This window comes from Gadus chalcogrammus, chromosome 9 (genome assembly GCF_026213295.1).
Source record: "Gadus chalcogrammus isolate NIFS_2021 chromosome 9, NIFS_Gcha_1.0, whole genome shotgun sequence".
Taxonomy (NCBI): Eukaryota; Metazoa; Chordata; class Actinopteri; order Gadiformes; family Gadidae; genus Gadus; species Gadus chalcogrammus.
This window is the reverse complement of record NC_079420.1, coordinates 14,879,762-14,894,021: the sequence shown is the minus strand read 5'-3', so window position 1 is coordinate 14,894,021 and position 14,260 is coordinate 14,879,762. Positions and strand designations below refer to the sequence as shown.

At 43.6% G+C, this 14,260-nt stretch overlaps 1 protein-coding gene across 3 annotated transcripts in view; it reads left to right on the top strand.

The window, feature by feature from the left end:
- Window positions 1-2,143: 2,143 nt before the first annotated feature.
- fgd4a (FYVE, RhoGEF and PH domain containing 4a) overlaps window positions 2,144-14,260 on the top strand; it is a 47,495-nt gene continuing 35,378 nt past the window's right edge. Inside the window, exon 1 of one of the 3 annotated variants that reach the window (XM_056599161.1) lies at window positions 2,144-2,526. In XM_056599161.1, the coding sequence (XP_056455136.1) occupies window positions 2,445-2,526 (82 nt within the window). In that variant the 5' untranslated portion in view covers window positions 2,144-2,444. Of the gene's footprint in view, window positions 2,527-8,197; window positions 8,716-8,739; window positions 9,013-14,260 lie in introns of those variants that run through there. The other 2 variants (XM_056599163.1, XM_056599162.1) reach the window with 2 other exon arrangements.

Here is a 14,260-nt window from a genome sequence, read left to right as displayed (position 1 = left end):
ACCAATGGACTCCTCCTCTCCACCCATGGACCCATCAGGAATCGCCACAGAGACAAGAAAACCGTTCTGCCCACGCTCCCCAACACCAACCACGCCTTCACCTCAGCTTAGAGTCCCACCTGGTGCCTACCCACCCGGCCCCCAGCCCCCTCTCAAGAGGCCCCCAAAGGGAGGTCTGTTGCGGACCCAAGACTCATGAGGTGTGAGCTGAATGATGTTGTAGTTGTGCAGTGGATGTAAATCCTGTGTAAAGACTCTAAGGGAATTAAACGTCCCCCCCTATTTATTACATTATTTATTATCTATTTATGAGACTTCTGTTCTTATTTTGCAATACACATTATTTTTAAAAATATTTTATTGAATATTTATTATGATTTATATGATTATGTTCTCCACATGTTTGTTGTTCGTTCCTCACCATGACATTTAAAACATGCTTCTTACTGTGGTGTAGCCTTCAGTAATACAATGCTCAGATAATTTGTGAGATAAGGTCATGCACATCACAAAATTTGATTTAGATATTTATTTAAGATGATGACCAAGGAACTACACATAGGATAAATAAAATAAAATTAATTACATTAGAACTGCTGGTGATGGATTAATTTAGGAGATCCCCTTAAACCCATTTTGTCTATGCTTTGTCATTATGTTCTTGAAATGTCTACATAAATAACTATATTTTATACTTTCATGTTTGTTATAGTTTTTGGGGTTTAAACATCAGTGGGGCTGTTTGTCAGTTTATGCTCATTATGCTATTGCATTAGGAAGTCACACCAGTGCATTGAAGGCAATTGCAAGAATTTACTTAACGTTGTAGCGTCAAACACTACTGAAAGAAGACTCATTTTATTACTTTATTTGCAGTAAACCTAATATACACTAGCTGTTTAGCATCTCATCTACGCTTCTTTCTGTAGTCACAAGCACAAGTATGCACTCTGCATTGAAGCAATAGCAGTGGTCTAAAGAGTCTTCACTATCGTTTCATCTCCCAGATGACACTAACCAGCAGTTCAGAAGAGGAGTCGAATCCACAAAGCTCTTCATTCACAATATATTTTGTTGCATGAACGCCACGCTCTGAAACCGATGGAGGGAATAGTCTGGACAATACAGGTGATAACAGAGTTAGGTGAGCTGTGTATGAGTTATTTTCATCAGACCATTGTGTTGTTATTCACTGATGTGGATGGATATAATAACTGTTTAAGGTATACTCTTGTGAAATATTCAATAGCCATAGGAGACAATCTCTTGGTCTACATGGACAATATAGCTTTCAAATGAGGAGAATGTGAAACAGAAAGCATGTATGTAACAACAGTGGTAACAAGTTGACAAAGTTCTACAATGTGCAATCAATTGTTTAATTTGCCTCCCTCTGACTGTTGATAATGGGTAGACGCTGTTACACCTACTGAGTGAGTATGCGACGTCTTCTACATGGTTATTCACCAGTAGACCCGTAGACCTATCTCTTCTGAATTCCCCTTCCACTCCTTGGTTGGTTTGCACAATGCTAGTGTTGACGGTGGTACTAATGCTGGTACTAGAAACTAATCAAAAGTTAAAGAAAAAGAACATGAATTGAGTGGAAAAGAAAATGAAATCCTCATGGTTTTACAGTTTCTATTTCACTGAAAGCAACTCAAAATCACTATGACAGTTGTTTCAATATGAATTAAATTCTTGTCCTTTGACTGTAGGAGTTATTTTTGTTCCAAGATTATGTGAGCCTGTGCGAACACACACACAAACACACACACACACACACACTCACACACGCGCACGCACGCACGCACACGCACGCACGCACACACACACACACACACACACACACACACACACACACACACACACACACACACACACACACACACACACACACACACACACACACACACACACACAATAATAACAATTGTAAAGATTTTTATTACGCCTTTCATCACAACCGAATGCGTTCGGCACGCGGGGAGCTAAAAAAAAATCACAAAACAGGCAGAAATTATGCATTGACAGGGCTTCATGAGGAATGCACTGTTTAACCTGATTGTTGGGACTAGCCTACTTGTCTGTGCACTGAAATTCAGCTCCAGGACACCCCTCGGGTTTCCTTATTTTGGAACACTGGAAATAACTATTGGCAGTGGTTTTATTTGAGCTACAAAAATGTGTTGGGTCCATTGAAACAAAAGGTCTCACTCAGAGCCCAGCAGGCGATCGTGGTGCTAATATAAACAGAGACTATAGATTTACGCGCAGAGTGGATCACGTCACGTCACTGCGTCTCTACGGACTACGCGATGTTCTGTGCCGACCTGCGGTGACGAGGAACGGTAGTTGTTGTAGTTGTTCCGCGGTGGGTTGGCTGTAGGTTTATAATATGACCCTCAATCACGCCGATGTTGGACTGATCACGCTCCGGTAGAATGGACGACTTCAGAAGAGCTGCGATTAGGCGAAAACCGCGAAATGTGGACTATCCTTCAGACTCTGAAGAGGAAAGTTCAGGTGAGTTTTTTTGTTATATATTATTTTGGCCCAGAATTTGTCATCAACAACTAAACTTATCGTACGTATCCTACAGGCACCTGAATTTGCGTTACGAAATCATTGGCTACAATTGAGAAAATCCGATAAAAAAATGTTGACAGGCTGCCTCGAACTTAATTAACAGGTATTTTGCACTTCATTGGAACACGATTCCACGAATGTAGATCAGAAAGCATGGAATGGCCAGGTAACACACCTTGTGGAACGGTCAGAGGTAAACCTTGTTGACACAACATCTGTCTGTCGGCTAGAATGACTTGCTGACTGCATGCAGCCATTTAGGATCACGCCTTTGTAGGCAAGCCCCAGCCTGTTATGAAACTGCTGTAGGCTAAATATTTTCCATTTAGTTATACATTTGCAAAGTGCAATGCAGGTGTCACATCTAGGCTCACTTAGTCTAGCTTTCAGAGAACCACACATTAACTGAAAACGGGCCAGGGATCTGCACGTGGGATATTATACTATGGTATACTGTATGTGTACAGTGAACTTTATGTCAGTCATTGAGTCAGTTCCTGCATGACTTTGTGAGAAGCAGGAACGTCTTATTCACAGAATGCCACATCATGCCATTCCTGTTATCCCTTCCTTTTGGGGAAGTGGCTTAAGTCAACTTGAAACATGAATACTGTTACTTTTAAGAGTGGACCAACCCATGTTGAACTTTGAACTTTTTTTGGTGAGGCTTGGTGTTGAGGACTGAATATTGTATGACAACGTTAGAAGTGAACAACTAGAAGGCATATTGCTAATGTTACGAGTATGCAGTGGACTCTTTGTTGTGTTTGCATTGTGTTTTACCTTTGTCTTTTGTTGTGGTTATGTACTATGCATCCATTATGTTCATTTTGCACGATTCAAGTGTGTATAGTATGTAAATAAAATAAATAAGAGCTATTATTTAAGATATGCAATTTATTTTGTGGTTATTCATTGTCTTTTGAGCACCTTTCCCTAAACATCTACAACACTGACTTATCTCTCTTTCGTGGTGTAGGCCCACAGCTTTTTCAAAACCACCCAGCAGTCTCCCCAATCTTTACAATTACGATTGTACAATTGTAGGCTACTAAAACTCAACTTGTCGTGACCCAATTGTCTGGAAAAGTGAGGGCATTGACCAGAAGACTATAGTTTCATTGTGTCACTTACTGAGCCATTTCGGAAGCGTTCTGTTTGACAGGGTTCACTTGTGCTGTTCATGCTCCTCGGGGGAATCCTTAGCAGTTGGAGATCCTTCAATAGGTTGTCATTAGTTTGGTTCTATTAGGGAATGCATTGGATTGGGATACCTAGTTTAAGCTTTAATGGCCACAGGGCTGCTCTCTGTTTTCGTCTCTCTTTATTTTACCCTCGCACTAACAGGTTTTATAATGTCATTACAATTCAATCTGCTGGAAACTCACCAACAATGATTGATCCGGATATTATTTGGCTAATCACAATTAATAAGTGTGCCTGTAACAAATTTGTGTGAAACACACTACCACAAAGATGACGAGATCTCTCTTTAAGACAACAGGAATAACGAATGCTAAGTGGAGAAGGCTAAGTGACTTTTGCCCATAAGCGTTTCTCCATGTTGGGAGCAGTTCCAGGGATGAACTGGTATCAGGACTTCAGCATCATGGCTCAACAATGGAGCTGTTTGTGTCCAGTCTGGGAAGCTAGACGTGGGACTGTATGAACAGTGTCTATGTGGATGACATTGTTCTGGTGCGTTGCTCCATGCATGGGGATTAATGACTCTTAGTCTTCAATGCTTTAACACGCTCCTTATCCCAATGTGACTCAATGAAGTTCAGCCAATTCAACTCTTGTGTTGATTATAATGTATTTTCTAAGAGGAAAATGATTGAAATGGTGATGCAACCTAAAATACAACCTGTCACTTTGGAAAAAACAACCTTGTAAATTACAGTTAAAGAAGCTATTACACCATAAACAATCACACCATACACAGGAAAATGTCTTCCATTTACAAGCTGCTTTCTGCATTCCCATTCCTCAGCCTGCCTTACTGTGAACGTGTGCTGTAGTGGCTCACTGTGCTGTACTTGTGCTGTGTTTCCCCTCTGTGGGAGGATTGTATTCCTCTTGTTCTCTGCTCTCTAGGCAGAGCGTGGCCTCCTGGGCTGCGATCAGTTCTTATAATAATATATATCTGTGGTATCAGAGCATTACTAGCTCGTATGGTACTTCTTCTTCTTATATTCTTTCCAATGCTTGAATGTATATATATATATATATATATATATAGATATATATATATATATATATATATATATATATATTCTATATATATATAGATATATATTCTATATATAGATATATATATATATATTATATATATATATACATAATAATATGTTTATTATACTGTAATAACCTCAAACCCTGGTGATTGGCTGGGGACGTTATTGGATTCCTGAAAAATCCCTAAAGAAGATAACACATAACGAAACAACTCATGGTAACGTCAGAGTCGAAAGTCTTAAAGGTACAGATACACAACCTCTTATCTGTTCAGTTTGTGACCTTCATTTGGATGTGTGTGTGTGTGTGTGTGTGTGTGTGTGTGTGTGTGTGTGTGTGTGTGTGTGTGTGTGTGTGTGTGTGTGTGTGTGTGTGTGTGTGTGTGTGTGTGTGTGTGTGTGTGTGTGTGTGTGTGTGTGTGTGTGTGTGTGTGTGTGTGTGTGTGTGTGTGTGCGTGCTTTGGGGGATGGTGCTTCTAAAGAGTAGAAAACAAAGCATTATGGTTGTCGTATGACAAATCCATATTTATCTTATGTTATTAAGTGTAAAGTATAAGTGTATAAGTGTAAAGTAATAAGAACATATTATTGGTTCATATATTACTATTGAACTAGTTACAGACTTATCCAGTGTCTAGGGGCGATGTCGCCAGCATTGTTTGTGTGTATGTGTGTATGTGTGTGTACGTGTGTGTGCGTGTGTGTGTGAAAGGCAAGCCATAACTCATATCTTCAAACCGAGCCCAAGCCTGCAATCCGTATTCCCAGTGTGTCCATAAACACAGCGGGTGTGGACAGAGCTGAACAGGAAGGGTTCAATATCTCCCTCCAATCATCAAGCAGCTGAGAGAGAGAGAGAGAGAGAGAGAGTGAGAGAGAGAGAGAGAGAGAGAGAGAGAGAGAGAGAGAGAGAGAGAGAGAGAGAGAGAGAGAGAGAGAGAGAGAGAGAGAGAGAGAGAGAGAGAGAGAGAGAGAGAGAGAGAGAGGGGGAGAGAGAGAGAGAGAGAGAGAGAGAGAGAGAGAGAGAGGGAGAGAGAGGGAGAGGGAGGGGGAGACTATATTACAATGAGAATCATATTACATGAGTATTTGTCAGACAACCTAATTTAATATATGAATTACATAATTCAGTCAAGGGCATCCTGATATCATTGAAATGCACTACCACATCAACTGTGAAGTTGATGTGAGTAAACATGCGATAAAGTATTTCAACAATAACATTGTTCAAATACTGTCCGGCCTGATTAAACGCATTAACATTAAATCCAACTAGTTGAAAAGAAAAATAAGCATATCTTCCACCAATAGGTGGCAGCACATCCTAAGTATCTTATCACTCACGGATGAATGTTGAAACGCACACAAGAATGAATGGCACCACATTCCATATTTAACGTCTTGAGGCCAGACAAGGTCTGTTATTTGATCTCTGACTCATTATCCCTGTTGGTCTATGTATGTCTTGGGAATCAATGCCCAATTTCATTGTTTGCTTTCTATGTTTACCATCAGTAAAAGTCCTACAAATAATGACTTCATTTATTCTAGTTATTTGTCATCTTTGTTAGAAGATGAGGTGACTTCCTCATTTACCCTTAATTTTACTCTATTGTTTTACTACAATAAGATCTAAATGTTAATGTAAAAAAAAGAGTAAGTTATTAATATGGTATTCTAATAATAATAATAAACAAGTCATTAAATATTCCTTTGTTTCTGCCAGAAATAAACATATGTTGTGTCGATACTGTTTTCTAGCCATTCTCCAGGGAAAGAGTCTCTCCATGTCCCACATTGTTTGCCCCAATTCCAGGAAGGGTATCTCTGGAAAAACAAGCACAAGGGGGCGAAAGGGAAAGAATTGGTTCTATAGATACCATAATTAAGGAGGGCTAGGAAGGAATACAGCGGTGACACACTACCTTTATCTGCGGTACCCCTACTGTGTGTGTGTGTGTGTGTTTGTGTGTGTGTGTGTGTGTGTGTGTGTGTGTGTGTGTGTGTGTGTGTGTGTGTGTGTGTGTGTGTGTGTGTGTGTGTGTGTGTGTGTGTGTGTGTGTGTGTGTGTGTGTGTGTGTGTGTGTGTGTGTGTGTGTGTGTGTGGTTGTGTGTTAGAGAGAGAGTGGGGGGGTCCTACAGTCTTACATCAATCAGTGTGTTTGCCCATATGAAGGAAATGTTGGAAAATATGTCTTGTCGTTCATTCCTTCATGGGAAGTCTGATGCAAAACCAACCAGTGAGGACTTGAGGGCCCTCAGAGAGGTTATGGGGCCCTCAGTGAGGGCATGGGGGCCCTCAGTGAGGACGTGGGGGCCCTCAGTGAGGACGTGGGGGCCCTCAGTGAGGACATGGGGGCCCTAGGTGGGGACATTGGGGCCCTCAGTGGGGACATTGGGGCCCTCAGTGGGGACATTGGGGCCCTCAGTGGGGACATTGGGGCCTTCAGATAGGCCATGGGGGCCCTCAGTGAGGACATGAGGGCCCTCGGTGAGGACGTGGGGGCCCTCAGTGGGGACATGGGGGCCCTCACTGGGGACGTGGGGGCCTTCGTGGGGGCCCTCAGTGGGGTCGTCTGGCCACCCTATTTATTTATTTTTTTAAATACGATTCGGGGCTAATAAATAATATCCAGGGCTTTAGCCCCGAGTGAAGCAGTCTGGTGACGCCGCTGCTCACGGGTGAATGTTGAGACGCAGACAGGACTGAATGGCCCAACATTCTGTATTTAACGTCTTGAGGCCAGACAAGGTCTGTTATTTGATCTCTGACTCATTATCCCTGTTGGTCTATGTATGTCTTGGGAAAGCCCAATTTCATTGTTTTCTTTCTATGTTTACCATTAGTTAAAAGGCTTACAAATAATGACTTAATTTATTAAGTTATGTTATGTGTCACATATTAAGTTATGTGTCATCTTTGTTAGAAGATGAAGTGACCTCCTCATTTACCCTTCATTTTTTTCACTACAATGAGAGCTGAATGTAAATGACAAGACATTATCTTTACCATCATTAGGGAAGGATAAGAATACAGCGTTGACACACTTCCTTTATCAGTGGGGACATGGGGGCCCTCAGTGGGGATGTGGGGGCCCTCAGTGGGGACATGGGGGCCCTCAGTGGGGATGTGGGGGCCCTCAGTGGGGACATGGGGGCCCTCAGTGGGGATGTGGGGGCCCTCAGTGGGGACATGGGGGCCCTCAGTGGGGACATGGGGGCCCTCAGTGGGGACATGGGGGCCCTTAGTGAGCACATGGGGGCCCTCAGTGAGCACATGCTGGGCCCTGTTGTTCTTTCCAATCAGCTCTGTGGTGCTTCCTGAGCGCGGCGTGCTGCTTCCTGTCCCGGGCTCACATTGTTCCTCCATCTGGCCGCTCCAGCTTTACTACACAACCCCTTAGCTAACCCGGGGCAATGGGACGGTACTGGGACTGTTATTTCGCAGCAGGCCACCTCAGGGTGGTAGAGGAGTGGTCTCACTGATCTAGTGTCTCACCTAAAGCTGGAGGGCCTCATCAGAGCGTTAGACAGAGCGCGCCGGAGTCCAGGACAAAGTAAAGAGAGAGCGCGCAGGGGTCCAGGACAAAGAGAGAGAGCGTCTAAAGAGAGTGGCAAAGGAGGTGTATTTCAGGGCTGCTCTTCCTGTACAGGAAGTGCAACTTTGGCAACCGCTGGATGCGGTAACGGATAGAAAGTGGTACATTCACTTCTGGCTGGATCCCCATAAGTAGACCTGTTATCTCCCTATCTCTCATTCCTTCTCTGACTCTGCCCCTGGCTGGACCGTAGCCATTTGTGTGGCGCCTCGCCCAGTGGCTATAGGAGAGCAGGATGGACTGTCTGGCCAGCAGGTACCGGCGGGCCCGTTCGAGGCGCGTTGCTCTGGGTAAGTGATCCTCACTTCAGGGGCCCGTGGCGTGGGACAGGCCGGACCCCTAGGGCAAACGGAAGGGGTGATCAAATCTGAGGAAGGGGTTGGCGTACTGTGTGTTTTGAGCTTAGAGTGCAATCTTTTTTGTAGTCTTATTTTTTTTACTGCCTTGATTTACACTGGACTATTACATTGACTTTTTACACTGGACTTACATTGGCAAGGGATTTTTGATGATGAAACGGCGCCGAAAGTACTGGTTTTGGAGGCGTGGAGGTAGAAACGCAATGGTTGGGATGCTGTGCTGTTATGGTAAGAACTGAAGTGCTTGGCATTTCGTTACATGCTCAAATGTTGCTTCTCAACAGATGTCAGATGCTTGCAGATTCAAGGATTACATGTATCATAAAGAATTCTTATTTGTAGGCTTTTTATTATGTAATATTGAGTTTTAAGTATTTGTGGTATGCATGGATTTATGTGTTAAGTATTATGGCCTTTGCCAGCAATTGTATACCCTAGCTTTCCATAAACTACACAATGTATAGCGAGGCCGCTTTTGTTCCGATTTCTACGATCTAACCTTTGACGCATATTCACAAATGGCTCCATTACATGGTCCTGGAGGACCATGCCCCCTGGTCTTTGCACTAACAAGGTATTAGCAGAACATTTCCTGTGCACTCTCCCTTGGCTCTTGGCGTCTGATGTCCTGGGAGATCTGCATTTGGTTAATCTCTTATTTTTAACCAAACATTGGGCTCTATTTTCTAAATGTTATTTCTGGCCCCTTCCCAAGCGGCCTGCTCCTGGCTTTATTTTCCACTGTTCCCATCTGACTGCATCCCTGGACATGGCGGTTTGAAGCCTGGCATGGTTTCAAGTTTCTAAATGACTTGGATTTCCCCCCAGATTAAAGTGGGCATGTTTGCATCCTTCTTGTTTGTTTATCGTTGAAACGAAAGCTTTGCTTAATACGATGCTACCCACACAACACACAATTGAGTACAGTTACCCTAAAAGACTGTTTGATCCATTGAGCCACGCAACAGTAGCTTTGCTGAAATAAATCGGTTATTGAATAATTTATTATACCATATCCTTTAAACATATTCAAATGCTGCCATTAAATGTGACACAACCAACGATTGAAATGAAAATGTAACCTGCTTATCCGTTTGATTGATAATCGATTGCTGAGAGAGATAGCATTGAATAAGTACCAGCATTAGTGTAGTAAACTACCTCTGCCACGTGGGGGAGAGAGCGTTGGTTGCAGAAGGTAACGGAGAGATGGAGCAGTGGCAGCCTCTAGAGCCAACAGCCTGGGAAAAAAGAGGGACTTTTTCTCAGAGTCCTGGGAAACATGTCCTCCCTCAGCCCCTCAGACCACCACTTGAAGCCTTGGCAACTTCCCCATGTTCCATTACCCAAACCATGTGTGTGTTTGTGTGTGGGTGTGTGTGTCCGTTGAAATATATAAAGCAACAGTAATGCCGCTCTCTCTCTCTCTCTCTCTCTCTCTCTCTCTCTCTCTCTCTCTCTCTCTCTCTCTCTCTCTCTCTCTCTCTCCTTCTCTTTCTCTTTCTCTCTCTCTCACTCTGTTTCTCCTTCTCTTTCTCTTTCTCTCTCTCTCTCTCTCTCTCTCTCTCTCTCACTCTGTTTCTCTCTCTGCCTTGTTAGTGCTCTTTCTAGTTCTCTGTTTCCCTGGTATTCCATAGTATTAAAGGGAGGCTAATTGAGGGAAAGCAGTTTGTATTCATTCTCTCTGCCAGGAAGGAAAATGCTGGGAACAGCAGCAGAGGACCACCCCATCCCTGCACTACCACCCACAAACACACTCATTGTTTGAATACAGGAAGGCTCCTGTATACACGCCGGGCACGCACACACGCACACACAAATCAGCTGCAGTTCCTGTACAGTTAGGCCAATGTGTTATGTGTTTCTATTAATGTTTTCTCAATGACGGTAAATGACGATGGCTGTGAATCATGCGGAGATGGACAATAGAGGATAGGTGTAGTTGTCAGTCCTGTTAGCTGACAGGAAAACTAACTGATGAAACCCCAACCACTAAACACACGTTCATACACACACACACACACACACACATACACATACACATACACATACACATACACATACACATACACATACACATACACATACACATACACACACACATACACACACACAAACTACCATACACAACCAAACTCACACAGACACACACATACACACAACACCGCACGTACACACACCCTAACAAGCAACACACACATTCAGAACATATCGGAGAACAGTGGGATGCTGTAAACAATAATCCTCGGGGTTATGTTTGACCTTGATGTGGGATTCTACAGGGGGGGGAATGCACTCCACCAACTGCATTCAGAGGTTGTCTGTATAATCCAGAGCGGTACCGCAAAGCTTCTCTAGGGGGCAGTCAACTGAGCTCTGGAACCGCACCAATACTTTGCCTCGATACCTGAAGCTGAATAAGTAAGATTCCTCTATCACACCCAATCAGTCACATATGAATCTGCCAGGACATTAGTCCTTAGTGCTAACTCTAATAATTAACTGGTTTGGAATGTTTTCCAACTGAACCCATATTATGGGTGAGGTTCTAAATGGAATAGGTTACGAATAAAAACAAAAACGATGCAATCAACACTGCAATCCCATACACACAAAGGAGCGGTTTGCACCAACTCAAACAGAGTTCACAACAGAGGAGGAGTCCTCCTCTGGTTGGGGGTCTCTCACTTTAGCTAATGAAGTCCCCCATGTGTGGGGTCTTGTAATCACTCTGTAACCTGATGGTCTAATCGATCCTGTCTGAACACAAACTGAGCGTTCTGTTCTAAGCAAGCCCAGCTGCCCCAGTCTGTCATGGGAAGAGCAGCCCATTGATTGTGTCTGATGGTGGATGACAGCGCGTGGCCTGTCCGGCCAGGGCTCCGGCCCTCGTTTAGCCGGGCTTGATGGAACGGATCTGAACATGAGCTTTAACCCTAGCCGGGTCCCGGTCTAACTCTCTGCTCCCTCTGTGAACCTATATCGTAGCCTACATGGTGACACACTTTCTCCCTCTTTCTCTCTCTATTTTAAGATGCAGATGTATGAGGGTCATTGACCCCTTCTAAAAGGTAGCAGTTAAAACCGAGAGCTGGAATGTGGCTGTGTCTGTAGTGTATGCATGCATGTGTGTTTGTGTGTGTGTGTTTGTGAGTTAGTTTCACTTTGATTATTAAACACGGCAGGATCAGCGCGCTAGTCTGTCGCGTGGTTGCATATGTGTCGCAGTTTCGCACATGCGTTCTACGACGACCCACCCACGTTGAAGAGGTACTTTCCAGATGGATGCCCTTACCCCTCTCCCTCCCCCTCCCGCTGCCCCTCCCCCCTCCCCCCTCCCTCCTCTCTCCCTCCTCCTCCTTCTCCTCTTCTTCTTCAAGAGGGGACATGGGACAGGAGGGGGAGTTGACAGCTGTGGATGGTGGGTGGAAATTAAGGATGTGTGTGTGTGTGTGTGTGTGCGTGTGTTTGTGTGTGTGTCTATGTGTGTGTGTGTGTGTTTCCGTGTGTGTGTGTGTGTGTTTCAGTGTGTGTGTGTGTGTGTGTATGCGTGTGTTTGTGTGTGTTTCCATAAGTGTACTACCAAATGGGATTTGATGATTGCGGCCAGCAACTAGCATGATGATGGTTAGCACACATGATATTATCAATACCAATAAACCAGTATAATAATCACTGTGACGTTTATCTGGATGCTGGCAGAAGGGAAACACATGCTGTGTTGTGTGTGCGTGTGCGTGTGTGTGTGTGTTTGTGTGAGTGTCTGAGTGGGTGTATAAGCATGTGTGTTTGTGTGTCTGTGTCTGTATGTGTTTGTTTGTGTGTGTGTATGTGTGTGTGCATATGAGCGTGTGTGTGTTTGTCTGTGTGTATGTGCCTGTGTGTGTCTGTTTGTTTGTGTGTAATGTGAGCATCCTTGCAGGTTTCTGAAAGTGCCTCTGTCAGCGTGTGTGTGTGTGTGTGTGTGTGTGTGTGTGTGTGTGTGTGTGTGTGTGTGTGTGTGTGTGTGTGTGTGTGTGTGTGTGTTTGTGTGTGTGTGTGTGTGTGTGGGGGGATTCACGCTGAGAGTTGCAGCATGTGACAATAGATTGATCTGGGCCTGTGAAGCGACACTTCAGAGCTCTACCACCCAGCAACAAACGCACCTAGCAAGTGTTTTAACTCATCCCTCGTACTACAGCCTGCCTGTGTTTGTGTGTGTGTGTATGTGTGCGTGTGTGTCTGTATGTGAGTGTGTTTGTCAATTTTTTTTTTTTTTTACATACATGCATTGCCTCATGGCAGTGGTGGTCGCATGCAGCTGTTTCTATTACACAGAAATTCATCAATCACTGTCCGAAAAGGGAATGCCCCTGATTAGTGTTGCCATGGCAACAAGGGTCAGAGTCGATGATTGCGAGGGGAGCATTCTGAAGGGATGGGCCATCTATTAAAATAAAAAAATTAAATATGAAAATGAATGCTGGACTTTCATCTGTTTAAAGTCAGTTGGCTGGTTTGGGGTAGTTGTGCGACTTATGTTGATTGGTCCTAGAATTCACTGTATTCTCAGTCTTTTGATTATTCATTGCTCATGCATGTGTGTTCGGAAATGTGGATGAGGATATGTCTGCATAGAGGTAGTGCTGCTGTGTGTGTGTGAGTGTATGTATTTGTGTGCGTGTGTTGTAGGGATCGACCGATACAGATTTTTTAGGGCTGATAACGATAACGATTTTCTTTCATCAGCCTTAGCCGATTACCGATACGCCGATACTGATTTTCTTGAGCCGATAATACACTGGAAATCCAGAGTTCTCGCGAGAGCACAATTTGAATTTGCTCAGCGAGTCACTCTGGGAACGAGCAATATACTTGTGTATATTCTGGGCCTCCCCTGGCCCAGAACATTAATCAATCACATCGATACGGCAAGAGTCTTATCTATTGGTTAGCTCCACTGGTCTGGATACGTCACCCCTTGTATTCTTCTGATTGGTCATAGTGTTATCCAATGTGTGTTATCCAGTGATATTTTCAAATGCATGCTTGGTGCTGCCCCTCGAGTTGGGCCATTTTCATTACTCGTTGCCAGACCCTACAGCTTTCTAGATGTGGGTCTGGATTTCCAGGCTAAGCCTCCCTCAATTTACATCATAAAAATGACACCATGTTGAGAACAAATGTTTCAATGTCTCAATTAAAAAAAAAATTCATTTATTGAACTGTCTGTAAATCACGGCAAAACAAATGAAATAATCGTCTGATACTGAAATAAATTTGGCCGACATATCGGTAGATCACTAGTGTGGTGTCATGCTGTTCTGTTGTTCTGTAACCATATTGACCAGTGTTGAGCTATAGATGTTACAATTGGATGAGAGGAAGAGAGCTGTCTTTTGGTGCAAGCCAAATTATATGTATAATTTGGCTTGGAGTGAGATTATAACACTTCTATGATGTTATCAATAGGATACACAACAATGGATACCTTCCA